Genomic DNA, 27,840 nt, shown 5'->3' on the forward strand with positions numbered 1-27,840 from the left:
TGCTCCCTTGGTTTCATTTTCCCAAAAAAACCTCCAGATTATGGGCACCACATCCTATTTACTCCTATCACCTGCAGGATAATTGCCCAGAACTAGAATATTGATTCATATTTTTACATTACCCATCCCTTCTATTTCTTCTGAGCTACAGCCAGAGATCACTAGTTGGTTCACAGGAATAAGCAAGATTAATCTAAAATGTAGGCAAAAGCTTAAAAACAACTGACACTAGAATTTAATGACAAGTGTATGATAAATTTTGAGACATAATTTTTCTCTCAACAGTCCTCATTTCTTTTAAAAGAAAATCAAATAAACTTGGTGGCTTAAAACAATACCAATTAGGGCCGGGCGCGGTGGCTCACGCTTGTAATCCCAGCACTTTGGGAGGCCGAGGTGGGCGGATCACGAGGTCAGGAGATCGAGACCACAGTGAAACCCTGTCTCTACTAAAAATACAAAAAATTAGCCGGGCGTGGTGGTGGGCGCCTGTAGTCCCAGCTACTCGGAGAGGCTGAGGCAGGCGAATGGCGTGAACCCGGGAGGCGGAGCTTGCAGTGAGCTGAGATCGCGCCACTGCACTCCAGCCTGGGTGACAGAGCAAGACTCCGTCTCAAAAAAAAAAAAAAATACCAATTAGGCTGGGCACAGTGGCTCATGCCTGTAATCCTAGCAATTTGGGAGGCCGAAGCGGGCCAATAACCTGAGGTCGGGAGTTCAAGACCAGCCTGGCCAGCATGGTGAATCCCCGTGTCTACTAAAACTACAGAAATTAGCCGGGCATAGTGGCATGTGCCTATAATCCCAGCTACTCAGGAGGCTGAGGCAGGAGAATCACTGGAACCCGGAAGGCGGAGGCTGCAGTGAGCTGAGATCGCACCAATGCACTCCAGCCTGGGGGACAGAGCAAGACTCTGTCTCAAAACAAAACAAAACAAAACAAAAACACAATACTTATTTAATTATACTTCAAGATTTTTGTGAGTTTAATTATACTTCAAGATTTTGTGAGATTTTGCCCAAGAATTTGGGCAAGACTCAAGATTGGCCCATCTTGGCCGGGCGTGGTGGCTCACTCCTGTAGTCCCAGTATTTTGGGAGGCCTAGGTTGGAGGATTGTTTGAGCCCAAGAGTTGAAGACCAGCCTGGGCAACATGGCAAAACCTCCTCTCTACAAAAATACAAAAATTAGCTGGGCATGGTGGTGCGTGCCTATAGTCCCAGATACTCAGGGAGGTTGAGGCTGCAGTGAGCCATGATGGTGCCACTGCACTCCAGCTGGGGTGACAGAGTGAGACCCTGTCTCCAAAAAATAAAAAATAAGGTAAAATAAAGATTGGCCCATCTACCCTCAACAGTTGCCTGGACTCCCTGGGGGCTCAGTGCATCTAGATGCTGGACTCGGATAACCATCTGATCTTTGATGTAGTGGACAGGCACTTTGTTCTTGCCATCATCTTTGGTACCTGAGATAGAAAGCCTTAAAGAGAGGCCACGCCCATGATTAAGTTTCAGGTCAAAACAACGAGCAAAAAGGCAATGGCTATAGTTGTAGGTGTAGCAAATCAGTGTGCCTTTTATCTAGAGGCTACTGAAAACCAGACATTCATTAAAGATATTCTGGTCACTTGGATGAAGGCTGGCCTTGGCATTCACCAGAATCTTTAGTAGAGTCTTTAGCACCATTGGCAACTCAGCCAGACCTGGCCTTGGCCACAATAGTGGAGCCTGGGATTGGAAGGCATGAATTTTATGAAGTCTATAATATCAGAAATTCATTGGTTGAGGACATACCTTTTTCTTTTTGGACCCTGTGGGTGTAATGCTATTGATACATGTTCAGAGGAGGAATTAATATGACTGTGATTGACAGAATAATTATGAAGTACAAAGACCTCAGATCTGTGATCAGCTCCCATAGAAGTATTTGCTCAGAAGCTTCTCAGAAACATTCTCATGATTGAAGAAGCCTTGAAGAGCCAGTATTTCTGTCTATGAAATCTCCTGTTTACTGTACCATAAGGACGCATCAGAAAGTAACTGAGGTAGTGCTGATTTCCTGAGCAATTATTCAGTCCACTGTCTCAAATCCATCATGCAGAATATTCACAGAGGGTAAAGTAAGTTTGACTATTATAACTACTCACTTTTTTTTTTTTTTTTTTTTTTTAGACGGAGTCTCGCTCTGTCGCCCAGGCTGGAGTGCAGTGGCGCGATCTCGGCTCACTGCAAGCTCCGCCTCCCGGGTTCACGCCATTCTCCTGTCTCAGCCTCTCCGAGTAGCCGGGACTACAGGCACCCGCCACCACGCCCGGCTAATTTTTTTTTGTATTTTTAGTAGAGACGGGGTTTCACCGTGGTCTCGATCTCCTGACCTCGTGATCCGCCCGCCTCGGCCTCCCAAAGTGCTGGGATTACAAGCTATAACTACTCACTTTTATAATTGATTTCATTTAAAGATTAATGTGATAAGTACTCTGTTTTTCCTGGGAGTTTTGTTGTAGAAAGAGTAACTGCTGTGTGGCTAAACTAAGGTTATAAGCCAAATTGTTTCCTCAGAGTTTAAGAAATACAATACTAACTCTCATGGGTTTACTAGTTGTCTGTTGCTGCATAACAAATCATTCCATAATTTTGTGGTGTATTGCTGCAGACAGTGTTAAACTAAGTGGATGAAAACATGAAAAGGATATTCACATAGTCTCAGTGTCTCCCTACAAGGTAGGATTACTAACAAAGGGAAACTAATAATTATATAGTAAGGAAATCTCCTTAACCCAATAATCACCAGCAATAAGATGTGGCAACCCTCATCGTGTACGCCTTGATATGATGCACTGACAAAAGCACCTCTCTTCTCTAATTTTCTTGCCAAAATGCATAATCTCAAGCTAATTACAAGAAAGTATAGACAAACCCAAATTGAGGGACATTCTGCAAAATAACTGAACAGTAATTCTCCAAAAGTGTCAAGGTCATAAAAGACAAAGGCAGACATTGAGGAACTGTCACAGATTGGAGGGAGACTAAGGGGACATGACAACTACATGCAACCTGGAATCATGGACTGAATCCTGGGCCAGAGAAAGGACATTGGTGGGGAAACTGGTGTAAAGGGCATAAAGCTTGTAGATTAGTTAACAGTATTGCCTCAATATTAATTTCCTGATTTTTTTAAGAACTGGGCTTTGGTTACATAAGATGCCAACATTTGGGGAAGTTGCATAAAAACATACGGGAAATCTTTTGACGATTTTTTGCAGTTTTTCTGCAAGTCTAAAATTATTTCAAAACAAAAAGTTTAAAAATCAAATACACATAGTTGCTTGAAATAGTAACTATTTTATTACATTCCAAGATGTTGTGAGTCAGGAATTTGGGCAAAACTCAGCTGGGCAATTCTTCTGCAAAGACCCCCACAACACATTCAAAAAGTCACAGGCAGAGGTTGTTGGGGGACGGCATTGAAAAGAAAAGTCATAGGTGGGTGCAATGGAGGGAGGGCAGAGGGCTGCTGATTATGGTGCAGGACTCATCCATAATGGAGCCCTAGGGAGGCAAGGGCTTCATAACTAGACACTGGTCTTATCACCTCAGACTCACCTGTAGCAGGACCGGATACTGAGGCCAGACTGAAAACACAGGCTCTGTCTCAGGAGAGGCTCTCTACTAGCCAAGTTAATGATGACAGTATTGGAGATGTTCCCAACATCGTAATGGGAAAATATCACTTCACACTACATAAGCAAAACACAGGAGGAGTGCCGGTCATCTTCCCAGGTTAGTAGTGATTCTGCTGCCTGCAAGAGTGTTGGAGAAATACAAACCAAGGATTAGGCACTTTTAACTTGAAAACATGAAGTTCTCTTTCCTAACTTTCTTTGTTTCTTTATTTTTTTCTTCTTCTTCTTTTTTTTTTTTTTTTTTGTTGAGACAGGGTCTCACTCCGACAGTATAGTGGTGCCATCACAGCTCACTGCAGCCTCGACCTCCAGGGCTCAAGCAATCCTCCCAGCTCACCCTCCCAAATGGCTGAAACTACAGGCTTGCACCACCACACGTGGCAATTTTTGTGTGCAGACGAGGTCTTCCTATGTTGCCCAAGTGGTCTCAAACTCCTGGGATCAAGCGATCCATCCACCTCAGCCTCCCAGAACACTGGGATTACACGTGTAAGCCACCACACCCAGCCCACTAATTTTTTTTATAACGGCTAATGAAATAGTTTTAAGTTTAGACCTTACAAGGCATAAAGAAATAACTTTAGTTATGTTATCAGATGTACAGTAATACTCAAGTGTGCAACTGTGGATAACTTGAGTTCATGAGGTTTTTGTTTTTTTGTCAAAAGAATAAATTTATAGTGAAACTACCCAAAAAAGCAAAGTACAGAACAGTATGCTACCGTTCGTGCACAGAAATGGGATATATATGGTATAACTGCATCAAATTTACTGGACGTATGTCCAGGGACCAGAACTCTTGGTGGCTTCATGTTCTTACTTTTGCAAGCACATGTATAGTATCCTTAACTTAAATGTACCGTTGTATACATTCTAGTGTTATCAAAATTTACATACATATTATCAAGTCAGAGAAGTCATTCTGTGTCTTAGTATTTTCACTTCATATTTGGTATATTTATGTATGTATACACACATACCTATATATATTTAAATAAGATTTATAGTCACATGGTCCAAAAATCAAAACAATGTGGAAAGGTTTACAGAGAAAAGTCTCATGCCTAATCCTGTTCTCTTCTGCCAGGTGACCATGTTATTAATTTCTTTTCATACTTTGCCACAGAATTTTCACCTGCAAACACATATATTCTTTTCTTTTTTAATGACAGAGTCACGTTCTGTTATCCAGGCTGGAGTGCAGTGGCGTGATCTTGGCTCACTGCAAACTCCTCCCAGGTTCAAGTGCTTCTCCTGTCTCAGCCTCCTGAGTAGCTGGGATTACAGGCGTGTGCCACCACACCCAGCTAATTTTTGTATTTTTAGTAGAGATTGGGTTTTATCATGTTGACCAGGCTGATGTCGAACTCCTGACCTCAAGTGATCCGCCTGCCTCGGCCTCCCACAGTGCTGGGATTACAGGCGTGAGCCACCACGCCCGGTCAACACAGACATTCTTACTCCTTTTTTACAGAGAATTTTTTTTTTTTTACATAGCATTTTTTTGCACCTTTCTTTTTCCACTTAACAATGCACTTGGAGATTTTTCCATATTTGTACATCAGGAGCTTTCTCTTTCTTTGTTACCACATTAAATTCCACTGGGTAGATGTACCATAATTTAACTGGGTCCTTATTGAAAGACAATTGAGCTGTCTCCTAGACAAAGCCTTGTGCACCTTCCCTAACAGAGGGTCTAACCAAGCAGGCAGGATGGGGTTATAAAGTAGGTGGGGAGGTGGGAGAGACTCCACCTTCCCAGGTGGGCTGAGAATGGAGGTAAGGCCCTGCAACAGGACAGAGGGAAAAGTGGGGATGAGAGATGGGAGGCAAGATAGCGCCCACTGTTCTCGCTCAGCCCCCTCCTCCATTTGCCGCTGACCTGTTGGCCTCCCCCAAACTCTGAGCCTGCCTCTGCCTAGGTAATTTCCCAAGACCCAGGAGGGGTGAAGGGTGAGGTGCGATTGCCCCCACCCCCTTGCCTCCCGCAGCATCTGCTCCGGGACCATGAACAATAGCTGACAGCTCCATGGCCTTTGCTGTCCCCATCTCAGCTTCCCTGGGCATCTAAACCTCAGCTGCCCTGGGGTAAGAGAACAGGCTGAGGAAGCAGAAGCCTGAGGCTGTTTAGAGTCTCACTCCTGCATCAGCAGGCCACCACCTGTGGTTCCTCCTTGTGCAAATTTGAAAAGAATTGCATAAAACACTGGAGAAATCCAAGAGGGGAAGTCCACAAGGGCGGTGGCTCCCTACAAGATCACAGAGCAAGCTGGTGTCAGAGCCTGAACCTAGAGCACTGTTGGTGGAGGTCCTGCCTCCAGGTAGGGGAAGGGCTCCCTCTCACCTCTACACGCCCAGCATTTCTTGGCTCAGCTGCCCTGTAGGGGATACCGGGTGGGGACAGCAGAGATCTGGGCCTGGGAGGGAGACAGTACACAATCACATGGCTGTTGCCTCTTCCTCAGGCCTTGTCCACCTCTGACTGTGGCTCTCTGGCAGGAATAGATGGACATGGCCTGGCAGATGATGCAGCTGCTGCTTCTGGCTTTGGTGATCGCTGCAGGGAGTGCCCAGCCCAGGAGTGCGCGGGCCAGGACGGACCTGCTCAACGTCTGCATGAACGCCAAGCACCACAAGACACAGCCCAGCCCCGAGGACGAGCTGTATGGCCAGGTGAGGGCAGCCTGGTGGAGGACAGCATGCACACAGGTCAGAGGGTGATGGCACGAGCAATGGCAGGTCCAGTGTGGTCAGAACCAAGGGTGCCGCTGCTGACAAGGAAGAGGAGGGGCGGCCAGGGCCACCATGCTACAGGTAAGGCCACTGAGGCATCTCGGGGAATATGAGCTCCAATTTGAACTCCAGGCTCAGGAGAGTGCCTGTATTTCATTCCTCTGGTCTCCTGGCCTGCTCCCTACAAGGGTTCACATTCCCAGAGGGCTGGGGATGTGCCCAGGGAGAGACTGTGGCGTGGACACAATCTGTGGGTTAAAGCGAAGAGAGGACAGCCTGGAAGCCCCATGACATCTGAGTCATTCCCAACATTCCATTTGCTTATTTTAAAATCGGGGTTAAAAAAAAAAAAACCAAATACATAACATACATTTTCCATTTTAGCCATTTTTAACTGTATGGTTCAGTGGCATTAAGTATGCTCATGTGGTTGTGCAACTGTCACCACCATCCATCTCCTGACCTCTTTCATTCTCCAAAACTGAAATGGAAACTCTGTGCCCACCACTTCATTTGCTTTTCAGAACCTTCTAGAGAACATCCTCCTTGCCAGGAATTGGTGTGGATGTAGACTTTGAGAGAGACAGATGACTATCATTCTCAGGGCCATGAGCTATATGAGAGTGATGATATTTGTTGAGCCCCTACTATAGTAAGGGAGTTCTTCTCATGTACTCAGTAACTCCTTTGGAAGCAACAAGCCTTGACCCTGACAGGCAAGACCCATGTCTGCCAAACCCCAAGACCCATGATGTGCAAGGGGTCTTGCAGGAAGACCAAGAGTTGGGACATCCAAGGGAAAGCAAGTGTGAAGTCGGGCCGGCGGGAAAGCATGTTCTGTGTCAGCCGGCACTGGGCGTGGGCCAGGGTGTGGGAGATGGGTAGATCCGGCTCCACTCCCATGGATTTCCCTATTGTTTCTCCTGGGTGCTCGGACCTGTCATGCCTCTGCCATCACTTGACCCTAGGTGCAAGGGTTCAGCCCAGAAATTTTAAGCAATTGACTCATGATTTCTCAGGTTTTCTGAGTCCTGGCCTAGAGTGACTTCCAAAGAGAAACCTCCACCATTTCTGCTTGTCTTACCTGCCTTGTATTTACCTTTCTAGGATTGCCTTTTCCACATTTAGTCAAGTCTAGGTTCAGACCCACGTGCAGGCTATAGCTCCTTCGTTCCCCACCACTCTCAGGATCTATCTAGAGTCTCCCCACCTGGACCTCCAGACCCTGGGAGAGCCAGAAAAGCCCCTTGACCTCTACCCTCCCCCACAACCTGGGCCAGGTTCCTCTCCTCCCTGTCCTCAGTTATAGTTTTTTTTTTTTCTTTGAGGCAGAGTTTCACTGTTGTTGCCCAGGCTGGAATGCAATGGCATGATCTCGGCTCACCGCAACCTCCACATCCTGGATTCAAGTGATTCTCCTGCCTCTGCCTCCTGAGTAGCTGGGATTACAGGCACCTACCACTGTGCCCGGCTAATTTTTGGGGTATTTTTAGTAGAGACGGGGTTTCTCTATGTTGGTCAGGCTGGTCTCGAACTCCTAACCTCAGGTGATCCGCCCGCCTCCTTAAATCTTAACCTCACTGTTTACCATGGGTTTAGCTTACTTAAACTCTGAAAAAATGGGAGTAAGAATTTGTACTGGGTTGTTGAGAGGATAAAGCGCAAAAGCCTCGGGGACTTTGCACCTATGGTTTTCTATGCCTAAAGTGTTCTTTGTCGCCCGTCTACACACAGCCCACCCACTCACTAAAACCATACCCTCCCTCACTGTGGCATTCCTAGGACCTAGCACAGTGCCTGATGTATAATAAGCACACAGTTAATATTGGCTGGATGCAAAATGAATAATATAAATAAGCTGAATAACATGAAATAGGCTGAACGTGGTGGCTCACGCCTGTAATCCCAACACTTTGGGAGGCCAAGGAGGGTGGATCACCTGAGGTCAGGAGTTCGAGACCAGCCTGGCAAACATGGTGATCCCCCATTTCTACTAAAAATACAAAATTAGCTGGGCATGGTGGCACGTGCCTGTAATCCCAGCTACTTGGGAGGCTGAGGCAGGATAATTGCTTGAACACAGGAGGTGGAGGTTGCAGTGAGCCAAGATCACACCACTGCACTCCAGCCTGGGCAACAGGAGCGAAACTCTGTCTCAAAAAAAAGTTAGTTTAATAACATGAGATAACTTTTTAAACTGTTAAGAGCTGTACTACTAATAATTACTCTCCCAGACAGTGGCTCTCCCTCATCTCCTATATCCCCTGTATTACCCTCTGTTAAAAGCCAAAATTAAGTAGGCATGGTGGCTCACGCCTCTAATCTTAGAATTTGGGGAAGCTGACATGAGCCAAGGAGTTTGAGAACAGCCTAGGCAACGTAGTAAGACCCCATCTCTACAAAAATATTTTATATTAGCCAGGCTTGGTGGCATGTGCCTGAATCCCAGCTCCTCAGGAGGCTGAGGTGGGAGGATTATTTGAGCCCAGGGTGTTGAGGCTGCAGTGAGCTATGATCACACCACTGCACTCCAGCCTGGTCAACAGAGCAAGACCCTGTCTCAAATAAATAAATGAATAAATAGGGGGGAAAGCACCAATTTTGTAATTGCCTCTGTCCTCAGGCGGGGGCTCCTCAAGGGCCCTCCCCAGGAAGTGTTCCTCTGGATGACCTACCTGGGGCAGAGGAGCCAGAATAAGGAGGAGATGGCTGTGGTGGGGAGAGACTTAGTCCTGTGTCTTCCCCACCCAGTGCAGTCCCTGGAAGAAGAATGCCTGCTGCACGGCCAACACCAGCCAGGAGCTGCACAAGGACACCTCCCGCCTGTACAACTTTAACTGGGATCACTGTGGTAAGATGGAGCCTGCCTGCAAGCACCACTTTATCCAGGACAACTGTCTCTATGAGTGCTCACCCAACCTGGGGCCGTGGATCCGGCAGGTATGAGTGCTGTTCCCACAAACAGTAACATCAGCAGAGGGCAGAGCCTGCCAGTCGCTGGCAGCGAGGGCTTGGTCCAGGAATTCGGGTCTGAGGGTGGTAGACGCCCTACCCCCTCCCACAGCTCTGGTCCCCTTCAAGGATAAAGCTGCTGAGCTACATGGCTGAGAGGAGCGTTCCATCTCTCCCCACTCAGGTCAACCAGAGCTGGCGCAAAGAGCGCATCCTGAATGTGCCCCTGTGCAAAGAGGACTGTGAGCGCTGGTGGGAGGACTGTCGCACCTCCTACACCTGCAAAAGCAACTGGCAGAAAGGCTGGAATTGGACCTCGGGTGAGGGCCGGAGGAGATGAGATGAGGAGTGGGAGTGGGGCTTTGGGGTTGGGAGGGGTGCGGTCTGGCCCAGAAGCTAAGGGTCTTATGTTCTGCTCCCTCAGGGATTAATGAGTGTCCGGCCGGGGCCCTCTGCCGCACCTTTGAGTCCTACTTCCCCACTCCAGCTGCCCTTTGTGAAGGCCTCTGGAGCCACTCCTTCAAGGTCAGCAACTATAGTCGAGGGAGTGGCCGCTGCATCCAGATGTGGTTTGACTCAGCCCAGGGCAACCCCAATGAGGAGGCGGCCAAGTTCTATGCTGCGGCCATGAATGCTGGGGCCCCGTCTCGTGGGATTATTGGTTCCTGATCCAAGAAGGGTCCTCTGGGGTTCTTCCGACAACCTATTCTAATAGACAAATCCACATGTGTCTTGTGTCTTGTAATTTCGGGACGAGTGGGTTGGAGGGACACATTGCCTCATCTTTTCCATTGACAGGCCCCATATCTGGCTGGAACTAGCCTAATGTTCACTGGGAAGGAGGGTGTGGGGGTTGAGCTAGAATCCAGGTATCTGATCCTTTAGTCTGGGTCTCTTACCCCTGCACTGGCTTCCCCCTCATGCCAAGCTCATCCCACCGGCACTACACATGGAGAAAGACCCAGATGGAGTGAAGAAGGGCAGAGATAGCCGATGAGTTATTCGGCTTCAAGTTGGGAAGAGAGTTTCTTTTCCCTTCTTTCATTAGATGCGGACTGGGTGGAGATATTGGTGGGGAGGAGGGTCTCGATGAACACTTGCCTTGTTTCCATTTATTTATTTATTTATTTATTTATTTAAGACAGGAATCTTGCTATATTGCCCAGGCTGGTCTTGAACTCCTGCACCCAGACAATACTCCCTCCTTGGCCTCCCAGAGTGCTGGGATTCTAGGCATGAGTCACTGTGCCTGACCTGCTTTTTTAAAAAAAATGACAACTAATGTTGCAATTAACAGTCTTTTACTTAGTGGAATGTTATACTTAAATGAAAGGATTATTGGGTCAAGAGTACATATAATTTTGAGAGTTACAACTTTATGGGGGTTGTATCAATGTGGCTCCCCCACCAGCAAAGTATGAGAGTGCCTCTTTCTCCACTGGGTGTGATGGCTTATGTCTGTGATCCCAGCAGTTTGGGAGGCAGGAGAATCTCTTGAGCCCAGGAGTTCAATATCAGCCTGGGTAACATGGTGAAATCCCAACTCTACAAAAAACCAAAAAAATCAGCCGGGCATGGTGGTGTGTGCCTGTAGTCCCAACTACTAGGGAGGCTAAGGTGAGAGAATCTCTTGAGCCCCAGCAGGCTGTGGTTACAGTAAGCTATGATCATGCCACTGCACTCCAGCCTGGGCAACAGGGCAAGACACTGTCTCAAAAAAAAAAAAAAAGAGAGATTGAGAGACAGTGCCTGTTTCTCCACAACCTTGTCAACCCACTGTGCCATTAAACTTTGGTTTTCTGCTCATCTTACAGGTGGGGAAAGGGCAGCTCAGTGCAGTTTTCATCTGCCATTGTTCTGAGATCTTTCCATATTGACCTATTGATATGTTAAATTACTAGGTAATAATCCATTCTATGTGTACATTACATTGAATTCAGTCTCCTACTGATGGGCATTGGAAGGAATGGGGTTCTTTTATGATGTTGACATTGCTGAAAGCCACAGGCCAGTTATTTGGTAGAATACTCCTCCATCTGGGTTTGTCTGTTTCCTCATGATTCATTGAGGTTATGCATTTTGGGCAAAAATACCCTACATGGTTATCCCGTGCATCATAATGGGAGGCACGTAGTGTGGGGTTTGCCCATTCCTGGTGACGTTAACTTTGATCTTTATCTTGAGATTGTGTCTGTCACGTTTCTCCACTACACTTTCCCCTTTGTAACTAGTAAATATGTTGTAGGGAGAGACTGGAGAACTAGATATACTCTCTTCATCAGCACACTTCCCCCTATATGTTCTAGTAGCCGATGGACCTTAAACATGTCTTATTGTTACAGCTCTTTCACCAACCTTTCAATACTTTTCAGTGGTATCAACTGTAAAAACCAAACTTCTTCACAATAGCACAGAAGACCATGCCCCTCCTTTGAGCCCTCAAGCCAAATCTCTCCCACACCACCCCATAAATGAGCTCCAGTCACACTTCTCATGTTGGGGGTCTTTGCTCCAGCAACTCTTTCTCTGCATGCCTGAAATGTTCTTCATTAATCCTCTGCAGCCTAGCACTTTGTGGCCACTTAGATCACAACCTACAATCCCCCCCTAAAATGACTTCTGACCGCTCAACCTGACAAAGCCACCCAGCTGATTTCTCATCACACTATGTCTTTGTGCAGATTTTTGTCTACTGTGTTTGTTGTCGGCCTTTTCCCTAACAAAACATACTCTCCTGAAAGCAGGGTTTTGTCTGTGTCATTTTATGCTACATCCCCAGGGTCTGGGTCAGTGCCTGGCACCAAGAATGTGCTCAGTAAGTTAAGAAATCGCTGCATCCGTTCTGTCAGTCAACAATTCCTTCTGAGCATCCAGTCCACTGGCCCATGCTGGTCTCAGCCAACAGGAAGGGAATTGAGTTCCTTGCAATGTCTAGTAGGGACAGACAGTTCTGAGAACCAGTGACTCTTAGAAAAAGGAGATGAGGCTTTCACAGAGGGAAGCACAGAGTGTGGTGTTATTCTGCTGAAGCCCAAAGAGGTCAGGGAAGGCTTCCAAAGGAGTTATGTTTGCCAAGCACAAAACAGCACGGGGAATGGCATTCCGTGGACAGGTCTCAGCAAGTGCAAAGGCTTAGAGGTAATAGAAGTGCAAGCAGAATTCCAGGGTAGCTGAGAGAGAAGTTACAAGGGGAGTGGGCAGCAGTTAAGGCCAAAGAAGAAACACTGGATCTGCATTCCTTAGGATGGTGCCCTGTGGGCCCCTCACAGAGCTTCCCTCCTGCAACTGCTAGGTGAAAGAAGTCAGGCTTAGAATCAGACCGAAATCAGTAGTTACAGCAGCTGGGAAGATGAGTGATGTGAGATTGCATGTGTGATAGGCTGGCCCTCAGGGAAGAGCTCAGGGTTCTCTCCTCCCCACTCTGAGGCCCCTCTCCTGCTTCCTGAAGCCCAGAGTCTCCACCTCTGTGAGCCAAACACCTTCCTGTTACCTGCCTGGTCCTAGGGCAGCCTTCGGGTTGGGGTTAGAAGGAATGCCCATGGTTAACCTTGTGGTATTAAGCTTCCAGCTCAGGCAGATACTCTCTGGACTAGTTCAAGCTGACTGCCTGACTGTCCCTCCCTGCTGGCCCTAGCACCCAGACTCTAGATAGGCACACCACCTCATCCTTCAGAGCAGGGCTCTGAGACTCCACAGTGGTGAGGACTTACCAGAGGAACTGAACTTGACCTCCAACCCAACCTTCCATTTGCTGGTATTATTCTGAAGCCCTCATGGCCCAGGGGCCTGGCTCAGGGAGCAGGTTTACTCCTGCGGTGGAGGGGCCATAAAGTTCAGTTCATGATCAGCCCCCAAGCCAAGGGCAGCGGATGAGAGGGCAGGAGCTCCATCTAGAGGAGCTCCCGTGTTCAGGCGTTCCTAGACACCTGCCTGCCCTTCTCCCATCAGCACTGGGGTATAAAGAAGGAAAGAGGCCTGAGGGTTCCAGAGGCCTCTACCTGCTGAGGGCTTCAGAGGACTCAACCCTCTGCGAGATACAAATAAAATCCTCAGCCCTGCAAACAACTGAATGGACACCTCTTGGCCAAAGAGACCCCAGAAAAACTTTAAAATCTAAGTTTCCTGGCCGTGATGATAGGTCACTCACACCTCAGTACACCTGCTTCCTCACGAACTGTTACCAGGCTTCTTTCCCAAGAGCTAAACAGAAACCAGCCCTGGAAAACCAAGAACAGGAGACTCCTTCACTGATTTCAATTTCAACCAACTGCCAGACTCCCTTCCCTTTCCTGATTTTGACATGACAGCTGATCGGCTTACAAAACATTCCTGGCTGATCAATGACTCTCAACCATGGACCAGTTCTGGCTGGTTTACAGAGGCAGCACACAAAGTGCTTTGGGTCCTGTGTTTCCCCTTTTGACATATAAAGGCGAATTTTACTGCATTTTTTTTTTTTTTTGAGATGGAGTCTCACTCTGTTTCCCAGGCTGGAGTACAGTGGCGCGATCTCTGCTCAGTGCAACCTCCGCCTCTTGGGTTCAAGTGATTCTCCTGCCTCAGCCTCCCGAGTAGCTGGGACTACAAGCACCTGCCACCTTGCCCGGCTAATTTTTGTATTTTTAGTAGATATGGGGTTTCACCATGTTGGCCAGGCTGTTCTCGAACTCCTGACCTCGGGTGATCCACCCGCCTCAGCCTCTCGAAGTGCTGGGATTACAGGCATGAGCCACTGCGCCTGGTATCAACTGCATTTTAATGTCTCCACTCCAAAGGGAATATGGGACATATGTAACATGTATGTTTGCTTAGTACACATGCGTGCAACTCTCATGAATATTCATAGCTTCTCCTAAAACCTATTAAATATGTATGTTTAGCCAACTCTTTTAGCATAAAACCCTTGTTCTACCCTCACTCCACTTCCCAGCCTGCACATCATAAGAAATAAAGCTCTCAGGCTGGGCGAGGTGACCCACTCCTGTAATCACAGCACTTTGGGAGGCCAAGGCAGGCGGATCGCTTGAGGTCTGGAATTTGAAACCAGCCTGACCAACATGGTGAAACTCTGTCTCTACTAAATATACAAAAATTAGCAAGGCGTGGTGGTGGGCACCTGTAATTCCAGCTACTCGGGAGGCATAAGAATCGCTTGAATCCAGGAGGCAGAGGTTGCAGTGAGATCGTGCCACTGCACTCCAGCCTGGGTGATAGAGTGAAACTGTGTCTGAAAAAAAAAGAAAAGAAAAGAAAGGAAAGAAGAAAGAAGAAAGAAAGAAAGAAAGAAAGAAGGAAAAAGCTCTCCTTTCCAAATGTAAAGATCTTGTGATCTTAAGCCAATATAATTGAGGACAAGAGTAGGATCCATGGAGCAGCCCAGGCTCCCCCCAGCGTGAGTGAATACACTGGTGCCAGGTGGAGCCATTGACAGCTCAGTTGTCTCCCTGACAGCTTTGGGAGGTAGGTGGGTAAGCTCTCCCTGATCTAAGATCTCCTGGTTTTAGGTTGAGATTTCAGAGACTTCATTTTTTTCTCTGATCCCCTCCATCCAGACCCTGCAAGGGCTATCTTTATTGTCCCAGGTTTCTAGTGGGGGAGGTTGGGGGCAGTTCAGCCTGATTCATCCGGCCCATCAGGTTTGGTGAGGATGCCTGCCCTCTAGTGGCACTCGCAGGGACGTCTTTAAGTAAATGCTGCTATGGGGAACCTAGGTTCTAAGGGGACAGACAGTCCCTGACCAGCTGCCATCAGAACTTACATGTTTCTGAATTATGAGAAAAAGTCTTGTGAATATTTGGGATCCTAGAAAACGCTAACCGGGAACAATTTAAAGCTTTATATGCCAAAATGGAGATCTTTTGACAGAACGTTTGACATGCCTAAATTAGTTTATTAGCATGCACAATGAGACAGAGAGTTCTAGGCCTCTGAGAAGCAATGGGAGGCCCTTTTGTGTGTGTGTGTGTGACAGGGTCTCACTCTGTCACAGGGACTGGAGCGTAGTGTACAATCACGGCTCACTGCAGCCTCGACCTCCTGGGCTCAAGCCATCCTCCCACCTTTGCCTCCCAAGTAGCTGGGACTACAGGCATGCACCGCCACACCCCACTAATTTATTTTCAATTTTTAATTTTTTTATAGAAACAGGGTTTTACCATATTGCCCGGGCTGGTCTCAAATTCCTGGACTCAGGGAATCCTCCCATGGGAGACCATTTTTAACTGGTATTATGAGAGCTCTAAACACAGTCAGGAATCTCAGATAACCTCCTTAAATGAGATTAATTCAAAACTGAAGGAGCCTAATTCAAAACCTGACCAGCATATTCAAACCTATCTGCCCCTACTGGACAGGTAGCTGGAGACACTGCACAAAGCCTTACAGCCCAACAAAGTCTCTGAATTCCCTGACTCAAGTAGTAATAGATAATTTAATTGCTTTAGATTTTCTCTTAGCCAAACAAGGAAGAGTCTGTGTGGTGGTCCCTAAGATCTGTGGCACTTACATCAACATTTCAAGTGAAGTAGAAACTATATAGGGCGGGGCCCAGTGGCTCATGCCTGTAGTCCCAGCACTTTGGGAGGCTGGGGCCGGAGGATCGCCTGAGCTCAGGAGTTTGAGACCAGCCTGAGCAACATGGGGAAATCCTGTCTCTACAAAAAGTACAAAAATTAACAGGACATGGTAGCACACACCTGTAGTCTCAGCTACTTGGGAGGCTGGGGCAGGAGGATTGCTTGAGCCTGGGAGGCGGAGGTTGCAGTGATCAGAGATCATGCCATTGCACTTCAGCCTGGGAGACAGAGCAAGACTCTATCTCAAAAAAGAAAAAAAGAAAAAAGAAAGCTGGGCATGGTGGCACACACCTGTAATCCCAGCTATTCAGGAGGCTGAGGCACGATAATTGCTTGAGCCTGGGAGGGGGATGTTGCAGAGTTGAGAGTTGAGATCACGCCACTGTATTCCAGCCTGGGTGCCAGAGTGAGATTGTCTTGAAAAAAGAAAAGAAATTCACACAGAAAGAATTTTCAGCCGGGCATGGTGGCTCACGCCTATAACCCCAGCACTTTGGGAGGCCAAGGGGGGCAGATCACCTGAGGTCAGGCTTTCGAGACCAGCCTGGCCAACACGGTGAAACTTTGTCTCCACTAAAAATACAAAAATTAGCCAGGTGTGGTGGTGCACGCCTGTAATCAGGAGGCTGTACTCAGGAGGCTGTACTCAGGAGGCTGAGGCAGGAGAATCGCTTGAACCCGGAGGCGGAGTTTGCAGTGAGCTGAGATTGTGCCACTGCACTCCAGCCTGGGCGACAGAGCGAGACTCCATCTCAAAAAGAAGAAAGAAAAAAAAAAAAAGAACTTCCAAACAAGCTAAATGGTTACAAGAGGTATGAACTACTGATCCCATCAATTACCTATTTAGTTGGTTTTCTACCACACTGGGAAGTTCCTTTCAAGATGCCATTCAGGTCCTTGTTATAGTCATAGTCTCCATCAACCTTTTCTTCTTAACATTTAAATTACCTATAACATGTATAACCAGGCCGGGCGCGGTGGCTCACACTTGTAATCCTAGCACTTTGGGAGGCCGAGGCGGGCGGATCACGAGGTCAGGAGATCGAGACCACGATGAAACCCCGTCTCTACTAAAAATACAAAAAATTAGCCGGGCGTGGTGGCGGGCGCCTGTAGTCCCAGCTACTTGGAGAGGCTGAGGCAGGAGAATGGCGTGAACCCGGGAGGCAGAGCTTGCAGTGAGCCGAGATTGCGCCACTGCACTCCAGCCTGGGCGACAGAGCGAGACTCCGTCTCAAAAAAAAAAAAAAAAAAAAAAAAAAAAAAATGTATAACCAACTGCTGTAAGTCTGCTGCTAAAACCAGAATTATGCTGGCTCAATGCATAGAACTTATAGACAAGTTAAATTGGTAGCCCTACCTTTTGGCCCTTATGTTGCTTGATAGACCTTAGGGGTTGAGGTCTGCCCACCTCTATTCCTGTCTGGCCAGATGTTCAATTGGCTATAAGTCTCTTGGCCACAAGGGTCCCACTAAGGGACTGGATGGACCTGAAGCAGGTAGCCTCACCATCCTGGCAACAACATGGTACAAATTTTGCCATTGATGCCACCTGTGGCAGATCTCAGCTAAAAGGAGAAAATGTGGAACAAAAAATCTGCCGAGTGCGGTAGCTCACGCCTATAATCCCAACACTTTGGGAGGCCGAGGCAGGTGGATCACCTGAGGTCAGGAGTTCAAGACCAGGTTTGCCAACATGATGAAACCCTGTTTTTTCTAAATATACAAAAATTAGCCAGGTGTGGTGGTGGGCGCCTGTAATCCCAGCTACTCAGGAGGCTGAGCCAGGAGAATCGCTTGAACCTGGGTGGCAGAGGTTGCAGTGAGCCGAGATCGCGCCACTGCACTCCAGCCTAGGTGAGAGAGTGAGACTCTGTCTCAAAAAAAAAAAAAGAATCAAAGCCCCCTCAACTGACTGAACAAACCCCTCTTGGCCAAGGAGACCCCACAAAAACTTCAAAATCTAAGTTTCTTGCCTATGATAAGACAGGAGGCGGGTCACACCCCAGTACACCCTCTTCCTTACTGTTACCAGACTTTTTTCCTAAGAGTTAAGAAGAAACCAGTCCTGGAAAACAGATGGAAGAATCCTGCTGATTTCAACTTCAACCACCTGATGCTGTGGCCAGACGTCCCTCTTTTTTCGTGTTTTTTTGTTTTGTTTTGTTTTGTTTTTGTTTTTTTTGGAGACAGGGTCTCTTTTTTTTTTTAAGACAGGCTCTGTCACCCAGGCTGGAGTTCAATGGCATGATCTCGGCTCACTACAGCCTCTGCCTCCTAGGTTCAAGTGATCTTCCTGCCTCAGTTTCCCAAGTTGCTGGGACTACAGGCACACACCACCATGCCTAGCTAACGTTTGTATTTTTTTGTAGATATGGAGTTTTGCTGTGTTGCCCAGGCTGGTCTCAAACTCCTGGGCTCAAAGGATCCGCCTGCCTTAGCCTCCCAAAGTGCTGGGATTACAGGCATGAGCCACTGGGCCCAGCCTCTTTTTGTGATTTTGATATGACAGCTGACCAGCTCACAAAGCATTCCTTCCTGATCAATTCCTATTAACCATGGGCTGGTTCTGGCCAATTTACAGAGGCAGCACACAAAGTGCCTTTGTGTCCTATGTTTCGCCATTTGATGTGTACAGCCTAAGTCTGCATTTTAAGGTTAAGTCTTGGCTGGGCATGGTGGCTCACACCTGCAATCCTAGCACTTTGGGAGGCCAAGATGGGAGAATTGCTTGAGCCTAGGAGTTCAAGACCAGCCTGGGCAATATAGTGAGACCTTCTTTTTTTTGGGGGGGGAGGGGGTTGGGCACGGAATCTTGCTCTGTTGCCCAGGCTGGAGTGCAGTGGTGTGATCTTGGCTCACTGCAACCTCTGCCTCCCGGGTTCAAACAATTCTCTTGCCTCAGCCCCCAGTAGTACCTGGGATTACAGGCGTGCGCCACCACGCCCAGCTAATTTTTGTATTTTTAGTAGAGACAGATTTTCACCATGTTGGCCAGGCTGGTTTCGAACTCCTAACCTCAGGTGATCTGCCCATCTTGGCCTCCCAAAATGCGGGGATTACAGGCATGAGCCACTGCACCCGGCCTTCTGTCTCTTTTTTTAAATAAAAATATAAATAGGCCGGGTGCCATGGCTCGCACCTATAATCCCAGCACTTTGGGAGGCCAAGGTGGGCAGATCACTTGAGGCCAGGAATTTGAGACAAGCCTGGCCAACACAGTTAAACCCCATCTCTACTAAGAAACAATATCAAAAAATAGCTGGGTGTGGTGGTGCACACCTATAATCCCAGCTACTCTGGAGGCTGAGGCAGGAGAATCACTTGAACCCATGAGGTGGAGGTTGCGGTGAGCCGAGATCGCGACACAGCACTCCAGCCTGGGTGATATAGTGAGACTCTGTCCAAAAAAAAAAAAAAAAAAAACAGGCTGGGTGCCGTGGCTCACGCTTGTAATCCCAGCACTTTGGGAGGCTGAGGCAGGTGGATCACTTGAGATCAGGAGTTTGAGACCAGCCTAGCCAACATGGTAAAACCCCGTCTCTACTAAAAACACAAAAATTAGCCAGGCATGGTGTCAGGCGCCTATAACTCCAGCTACTCGGGAGGCTGAGGCAGAAGAATCTCTTGAACCTGGGAGGCAGAGGTTGCAGTGAGCCGAGATTGTGCCACTGCATTCCAGCTTGGGCAACAGAGCAAGTCTCCGTCTCAAAAATAAATAAATAAATGAAAATAAAAAAGAAAAAATTAAAAATTGATGTTAAGTCTCAACTCCAAAGTGAACACAAGATGTATATAACATGTATGTTTGCTTAGTACACATGCATGTGGCTCCCTTTCATGAACATTCATAGCTTTTCCTATAACCCATTAATATGTATGCTAGCCAACCCATTTTACATAAAACTCCTGTCCCACCCTTCCTCCCTCAAATTGCCTGCTTTTGATCTCAGCCAAAGGCTCCGCTTACCAGCCTGCAGGTTGCAACCTGACATAAGAAACAATACTGTTTCCAAATATATAGATCTGGTGATTGTAAGTTGACATTTCCCAGGTTGTCACAAGATTCAGGTATGGCTCACTGTTGCAGGACACAAGCTAGGATCTCCTGGGAATTGGTCTCTTTGCAGGCCCTAGAGGGCCTTCTTTCTTGGTCGATTTTCCTCCGGAGATCCAACTGTCTTCTCAGGCTCCCCTGCCTGCCTCCTCCTCGGGTCCTGGCCTGTGGCATTGCCCAGGTTACTGAGCCCCCATCTTTCCTACACTTACTGCCACTCACAGGCTGATGGTTCCCACATCTGCATCCAACCTGGACTCCTTCCCTGAGCTTTCCCCTCTACAACCACCTCCTCCTGGGCCAAGGGCACACAGGCACCTTGACAAAACAGTGTTCTGTGTTTCTTCCTGCCCAAACCTGCCCCTCCCTCTCCCTTTTCCCATCTGTGGTACCACGATGGGCTCAGAGAATAAAAAAATGAAGGCTTCTGTCATTGACTGGGGTGGGGATGGAGGGAAGAGTTAGCCCAGAATCATAGGTGCTGTAGAAAGGATACCTGAGTTGCCGGGAGAAGGGGTCCGTGAGTTGGGCATGGAAGGAGAGCTTGGCCCTTCAAACAATTGAAGATCTGATCAAAAGATTCAGAACATCTGTGATTTTGTGGCTAGTGATGGGTGACACCTGGGCTAATGGGGTTGGGGGAGTTGGTGGCTCTACAATTTATGGCCTTGGGAGATCCTTGCTCTCTATAGCTGACTGGGAGGTTGGAAGCCTGGCTCTAGCCCTTGCCTTGATCCTCCGGATCTCATTTTCCTCATCTGTCTAACAGGACAGAGAGGTTGGAAACTGATGAGATTAGCTCGAAGGATCCTGGCAGCTCAGGCTGCAAGATTTTTTTTCAGACCTGAGAGTTTGGGAAAAAATTGAGTAGGTGGAGCTTAGGGACTGGCCTTAGGCCTGCACTGTTAATTCACTCCTCCCACTCCCCCATGGAGGCCTGGCTGGTGCTCACACGCAATAATTAACTGCTGAGTGGCCTTCGCCCAATCCCAGGCTCCACTCCTGGGCTCCATTCCCACTCTCTGCCCGTCTCCTAGGCCACTAAACCACAGCTGTCCCCTGGAATAAGGCAAGGGGGAGTGTAGAGCAGAGCGGAAGCCTGAGCCAGACTGAGAGCCACCTCCTCTCCCAGGTATGTGACACTCCCCATCCCCCCTCAGAGGCCACACACCCTATGGTATTCCCAGCATGTGTTAAGGATTTTCTGAACTGGAAGGGCCCTCTGTTTGCTTGAAGGCCAGAGAATCTTGAAGTGGAGACTGAGGCCCAGACCAGAATGTGGCCTGCTCAAGGTTAAACGACAAGTTAGTGTTCATCTCCCTGAACTAGTACCTGGGCTCCAGCCCTTCAGTCCAGCACTGAGTTCTCAGCTCTTCCAGTCTGGGGCCCCAAGGTTGGGTGTGGGGGTCATGACTGTTGGTGGGGAGGGGTCACAGCTGGACTAAAACCTGAAGGTGAGACTAGGAAGGTGGGAAGGGAGCTTGCAGAGTGACGCTGGTCAAAAGGACAGGAAGAGAGCCTGGCTTCAGAAGCAGCCACAGCAAGAGAGACTACTGACTGAACAGGTGGGCTCCACTGGGGGCTGGGGAAAGGATTTTCTCAACCCCCATCTCCAGCACTGTGTATTGGCTGCACCCATGAGAGCTTCAGCACCGCGAAGGTGCAGGGGGCAAAGGCCAAAAGAGCTCTGGCCTGAACTTGGGTGGTCCCTACTGTGTGACTTGGGGCATGGCCCTCATCTGTGCTCAAATGATTCCACAAAGATTAAACTGGCTATCATTTGTTGATTTCCCCTTCTTACATTTAATCCTTGCAGGAGAAAGCTAAGCCTCAAGATAGTTTGCTTCTCTTTCCCCCAAGGCCAAGGAGAAGGTGGAGCAAGGGCTGGGGTCGGGACAGGCTGAACGGGAACCCTGTGCTCTAAACAGTTAGGGTTTTTTCCCCCAGGAACTGAACCCAAAGGATCACCTGGTATTCCTTGAGAGTACAGATTTCTCTGGCCTGGCCCTCAAGGTTAGTGAGTGAGTGGGTCCACAGAGGCATGATTGGATCCTGGAATGAATGAATCAACCATGAGAGAATGAATGAACACTGGAATCAATAGAGTAGCAGAATAATGGATTGTGGAGCAGGAGGGAGAGCTGCTGGGTGGGAATTCAATCCCAGGCTTATCTGAGCCCTGCTGTGCAGTCGGCCTGGAGACAGCCCAGCTGAGGCCCTGCCTAGACCCCTGTCGAGGAGGCCCTGTCAAGAGGATAGGAGGGGCAGCACGGGGGCAAGGCAAGCTTGTGAGCGGGAAAGGCATGTCCACTTTAGCGACTGGTATGTGGAAGATGAGTTAGAGGAGACAGATGGAGAGAAGTCACAGGAAATAAATTCTGAGCATTTTAGGAGGGCCCAGACACCTGGTGACCAGTGGAGTGAAGGAAACAGTCACCTCCCAAAATTCAGTGTCTGAGGTCAAAGGATTGAAGTTCTGTGATGACCAAGGAGAAGCCAGCTCTGTGGCAGGGGCACAAGAGCTCCCCAAGGCCCCAGGGCTGTCCAGCTGGCTGCCCCCTGCCAGCCCCTGTGCCCTGTGACCCCACCCCACCAAGATCCCGTGGTTTCCGGGAGGGGCCTACTAAATTAGCTTGAGTGATGAGGCTAGAAAGGGGCTGGGACTAAGGTTTAAAAAGCAAAACAAACTAACAAAAACCACACTGCAGCCCCCCCCAACTAAAACATTTTTATAAACTTTTTTTTTTTTTTGAGACGGATCTCGCTCTGTCACCCAGGCTAGAGTGCAATGGCGGGATCTTGGCTCACTGTAACCTCTGCCTCCCAGATTCAAGTGATTCTCCTGCCTCAGCCTCCCAAGTAGCTGGGACTACAGGCACACGACACCGCACCCAGCTCATTTTGTATTTTTAGTAGAGATGGGGTTTCACTATGTTGGCCAAGCTGGTCTCAAACTTCTGACCTCAGGTGATCCACTCACTTCAGCCTTCCAAAGTGCTGGGATTACAGGCGTGAGCCACCGCGCTCAGCCCATTTTTGTAAACTTTTACAACGAAGTAATTTGGTGTCAAAATCTGACCTGAAAATTAATGTGAGCTTATGTATAGTTTTAATTTATCCCACTAGTGTAACTGTTTCACCCCAGGATATACACTTGATTATTGGGTATATGAAAATTATATTATCTTTGAATCACCTTTGATGAAATCCTAAAAAATTTTAACTCTGAAACATTTGAATAAGGCATTGTGGACCTATGGCAAACTCCTGGCTATTTCTGCATTTTGCCCAAACCCATCCTTGAGTTATATCACTTGAAACTCGTGACCACCTGGAGAAGGCAATGAGGCTCAAGCCAGGGAGGGGTGGTGTCTAATCCTACCTTTCACTGGATCTGGGAAAACTGAGGGAGATGGGGGCAGGGCTCTATCTGCCCCAGGCTTCCGTCCAGGCCCCACCCTCCTGGAGCCCTGCACACAACTTAAGGCCCCACCTCCGCATTCCTTGGTGCCACTGACCACAGCTCTTCCTTCAGGGACAGACATGGCTCAGCGGATGACAACACAGCTGCTGCTCCTTCTAGTGTGGGTGGCTGTAGTAGGGGAGGCTCAGACAAGGATTGCATGGGCCAGGACTGAGCTTCTCAACATCTGCATGAACGCCAAGCACCACAAGGAAAAGCCAGGCCCCGAGGACAAGTTGCATGAGCAGGTGGGCCAGGGTGTGATCTGGGGTGGTGAGGGACTGGCTCAGGAAGAGGAAACCAGGACATGGAAATGTCAAACCCCATTCACTGGTGAAATGAAGGCAGACAGACCCACTGGAGGAGCCCTTCAGTTTGCATTAATATGGGTGACTATTTCACAGACACTGTGTGCCAAATGTCGGTACAATGCCAACAGTTCACCTTCTTGGTTGTTGAGTTTCCGCGTTACAGAAATAAGGAAGCAGGCCCAAAGGAGAGCCTGGGAAATGAAGTTGGAGAGACCCATCCTGGGGTTGCTTGATTTAGGGATTTAGACTGGGAATGACCCCTCCAAAGATCCGAGGGAAGAAACTGCACACTGTGCATAGTGGCCTCTTTTCTGCCAGCCCTAAACAGCTCAAGAAGGGAGAGTCTCTCACATTATGAGGCTGGGTGCAAAGCATTCTTTTTTTTTTTTTTTTCCCTGAGATGAGGTCTCCATATGTTGCCCAGGCTGGTCTCAAACTCCTGGACTCAAGTGATCCTCCCACCTCGGCCTCCCAAAGTGTGGGATTACAGAAATGAGCCATACGCCCTCCTGAGGCATCTTGGTTCATGCATCTCGCAAAATTCTGGGCTGTGTCTCTCGACCACATGGGACCTGAAGTCTCCCTATAACATTTATTTTGCTACCACCCCTTTAATATCCTGAACATGATGATATAACTAAAGAAAAAGCAGAGGAAAAGTAATTTGTAGGCCGAGTGTTACGGCTCACGCCTGTAATACCAACACTGTGGGAGGCCGAGGTGGGCAGATCACTTGAGCTCAGGAGTTCAAGACCAGCCTGGGCAAGATGGCAAAACCCCGTCTCTACTAAAAAATAAATAAAAATAGTCAGGTGTGGTGGCACATGCCTGCAGTCCCAGCTACTCAGGAGGCTGAGGTGGGAGGGTCAGTTGAGCCCGGGAGGCAGAGATTGTAGATCTTGCCACTGCACTCCAGCCTGGGCAACAGAGTGAGACCCTGTCAAAAGAAAGAAAGAATGAAAAAAAAGAAAGGAAGGAAGGAAGGAAAGGAAGGAAGGAAGGGGAGGGAGGAAAGGGAGAGAAACTTGTAATATGCATTTCTCTTTTTTTTTTCTTGAGATGGAGTTTTGCTCTTGTTGCCCAGGGTGGAGTGCAGTGGCGCAATCTCAGCTCACTGCAACCTCCACCTCCCAGGTTCAAGTGATTCTCCTGCCTCAGCCTCCCAAGTAGGCACACGCCACCACGCCCAGCTAATTTTTTGTTTGTTTGTTTGTTTGTTTTGTTTGTTTGTTTGTATTTTTAGTAGAGACAGGGGTTTCACCATGTTGGCCAGGCTGGTCTCGAACTCCTCACCTCATGATCTGCCCCTCTCGGCCTCCAAAAGTGCTGGGATTACAGGTGTGAGCCACTGCGCCCAGCCTTAAGTGCACATTTGATTGATTGATTGATTGATTGAGATGGAGTCTTGCTCTGTCGCCCAGGCTGGAGTGCAGTGGAGCAATCTCAGCTCACTGCAACCTCCATCTCCCAGGTTCAAGCAATTCTCCTGCCTCAGCCTCCAGAGTAGCTGGGACTACAGGCGCCTGCCACTGTGCCTAGCTAATTTTTGTATTTTTAGTAGAAATGGGGTTTTGCCATGTTGGCCAGGCTGGTCTCCATTCTTGACCTCAAGTGATCTGCCCACCTCCACCTCCCAAAATGCTGGGATTGCAGGCATTATGTGAGCCACTGTGCCCGGCCCACATTTTAATATTTAGCTTGTCAGCCTTAAGTAATGAGATTCAGAAAGCTTGAGGATAGCCACACAGGAGCATAGTTTCAAGTTGTCCTGAATTTTGCAGCCATCACAAGTTAGTTTTTAAGGAAAAAGATAAGTTCCTAAGTTGTTTCTCAATAATTTATAATAAAATAACATCCACAATTGATTGGCTATACATTGTTTTTTGTATCAGAAATTCCACGAACAGATAATGGGTAAGGCAGCTAGTCAGGGACAAAACACCTCCCAAGTAGCTGGGATTACGGTGTCTGCCACCACACTTGGCTAATTTTTTGTTTGTTTGTTTTTTGAGGCGGAGTCTCGCTCTGTCGCCCAGGCTGGAGTGCAGTGGCATGATCTCGGCTCACTGCAAGCTCCGCCTGCCGGGCTCACGCCATTCTCCTGCCTCAGCCTCCCGAGTAGCTGGGGCTACAGATGCCCGCCACCACGCCCGGCTAATTTTTTGTATTTTTAGTAGAGACAGGGTTTCACCATGTTGGCCAGGATGGTCTTGATGTCTTGACCTCGTGATCCACCTGCCTCGGCCTCCCAAAGTGCTGGGATTACAGGCGTGAGCCACCGCGCCTGGCCTAATTTTTATGTTTTTAGTAGAGACGGGGTTTCACCATGTTGGCCAGGCTGGTCTCAAACTCCTGATCTCAGGTGATCCACCTGCCTTGGCCTCCCAAAGTGCTGGGATTACATGAGTGAGCCACTGCGCCCAGCCTGGGGTTACAATTTAAATTGCTTTTTTCCCTTCAAATCTTTGTCACCTCAGTGAGGCTTAAACCTGACCGCACTATTACACTGCAAGTCCCCATCCTTCTCTGCTTAATTTTTGTCCAATACAATAATCAGGTGATGTGTTCATTGTTGTAACCCCAGTTTCTACAAAAGTACCTGGGTGAGAGTAAGTAGGATCTCAATAAAGGTTGAATTAACAAATTTTGTAATGACTGCAACTCCAGCAGGAGCTCCCTTCTGGGCTCCCAGTGTCTCTGACGGCCCTCTCCCCTAAAGAAGTCCCAACAGCAAGTATTTTCCTGGGTGACTTCCAGTGGGCTGGGGAATCAAGGACTAAGAGGGGAGACACTGCATGTGGAATATTCTGGCTGTTCTCGCTGTGCTGGCTGTGGACTGAGTCCTCTGTCTTCCCCCATCCAGTGTCGTCCCTGGAGGAAGAATGCCTGCTGTTCTACCAACACCAGCCAGGAAGCCCATAAGGATGTTTCCTACCTATATAGATTCAACTGGAACCACTGCGGAGAGATGGCACCTGCCTGCAAACGGCACTTTATCCAGGACACCTGCCTCTACGAGTGCTCCCCCAACTTGGGGCCCTGGATCCAGCAGGTATGCATGGCTTCCTGCAGGTACAAGACCTAGCGGAGCAGCTGAGCTTTCCAGGCATCTCTGCAGGCTGCAACCCCAGCTCCAGTTCTATTCAGGGCTGAGTTGCTGGGATTCTTGAACCTGAGCCCTTCTTTTGTACCAAAATCACTCAGGTAGATCAGAGCTGGCGCAAAGAGCGGGTACTGAACGTGCCCCTGTGCAAAGAGGACTGTGAGCAATGGTGGGAAGATTGTCGCACCTCTTACACCTGCAAGAGCAATTGGCACAAGGGCTGGAACTGGACCTCAGGTGAGGGCTGGGGTGGGCAGGAACGGAGGGATTTGGAAGTGGAAGTGTGTGGGTGTGGAACTGGAATGTGACAATTTGGGGTTGTAGGGCTGGCAGACCTCAAGATAGTTCTGGGCCCAGTGGCTAAAGGTCTTCCCTCTTCTCTACAGGGTTTAACAAGTGCCCAGTGGGAGCTGCCTGCCAACCTTTCCATTTCTACTTCCCCACACCCACTGTTCTGTGCAATGAAATCTGGACTCACTCCTACAAGGTCAGCAACTACAGCCGAGGGAGCGGCCGCTGCATCCAGATGTGGTTCGACCCGGCCCAGGGCAACCCCAATGAGGAGGTGGCGAGGTTCTATGCTGCAGCCATGAGTGGGGCTGGGCCCTGGGCGGCCTGGCCTTTCCTGCTTAGCCTGGCCTTACTGCTGCTGTGGCTGCTCAGCTGACCTCCTTTTACCTTCTGATACCTGGAAATCCCTGCCCTGTTCAGCCCCACAGCTCCCAACTATTTGGTTCCTGCTCCATGGTGGGGCCTCTGACAGCCACTTTGAATAAACCAGACACCGCACATGTGTCTTGAGAATTATTTGGATGTGAATGGGAACGTGACTGTTCTGTTTTCCAATTCCCATTGATTGAAACCAGTGAGACTGGGTCAATTCCTAACTCTGACAGTTGCTATGAACTAGCCTGATACTTAACTATTCTTCTAACTTAGGAGACATTCATAGCTCTCAATTTC

General features: G+C 48.5%; 2 protein-coding genes and 1 long non-coding RNA gene across 5 annotated transcripts in view; 2 read left to right on the forward strand and 1 right to left on the reverse strand.

Moving 5' to 3' along the window:
- FOLR3 (folate receptor gamma) overlaps positions 1 to 10,098 on the forward strand; it is a 23,024-nt gene extending 12,926 nt beyond the window's left edge. Inside the window, exons 3-7 of one of the 2 annotated variants that reach the window (XM_058446783.1) lie at positions 3,938 to 4,172; positions 6,183 to 6,356; positions 9,168 to 9,356; positions 9,553 to 9,688; positions 9,793 to 10,037. In XM_058446783.1, the coding sequence (XP_058302766.1) occupies positions 6,189 to 6,356; positions 9,168 to 9,356; positions 9,553 to 9,688; positions 9,793 to 10,037 (738 nt within the window). In that variant the 5' untranslated portion in view covers positions 3,938 to 4,172; positions 6,183 to 6,188. Of the gene's footprint in view, positions 1 to 3,937; positions 4,173 to 5,960; positions 6,005 to 6,182; positions 6,357 to 9,167; positions 9,357 to 9,552; positions 9,689 to 9,792 lie in introns of those variants that run through there. The other variant, XM_032166865.2, reaches the window with a different exon arrangement.
- LOC116476640 (uncharacterized) overlaps positions 1 to 27,840 on the reverse strand; it is a 54,839-nt gene that overhangs the window by 838 nt on the left and 26,161 nt on the right. For both annotated transcript variants that reach the window (XR_004250254.2, XR_004250253.2), the window contains exon 2: positions 3,604 to 3,800. This is a non-coding gene — a long non-coding RNA (uncharacterized LOC116476640). The remainder of the gene's footprint in view (positions 1 to 3,603; positions 3,801 to 27,840) is intronic.
- On the forward strand, positions 21,052 to 27,690 carry FOLR1 (folate receptor alpha). The gene is made up of 5 exons (XM_032166863.2): positions 21,052 to 21,132; positions 23,536 to 23,711; positions 26,638 to 26,826; positions 26,979 to 27,114; positions 27,264 to 27,690. The coding sequence occupies exons 2-5, from the start codon at positions 23,544 to 23,546 to the stop codon at positions 27,542 to 27,544; spliced, it is 774 nt and encodes a 257-aa protein (XP_032022754.1). The 5' UTR covers positions 21,052 to 21,132; positions 23,536 to 23,543; the 3' UTR covers positions 27,545 to 27,690.

The sequence above is a fragment of the Hylobates moloch genome, unplaced genomic scaffold, assembly GCF_009828535.3.
Source record: "Hylobates moloch isolate HMO894 unplaced genomic scaffold, HMol_V3 SCAFFOLD_11, whole genome shotgun sequence".
In the NCBI taxonomy this organism is placed as follows: Eukaryota; Metazoa; Chordata; class Mammalia; order Primates; family Hylobatidae; genus Hylobates; species Hylobates moloch.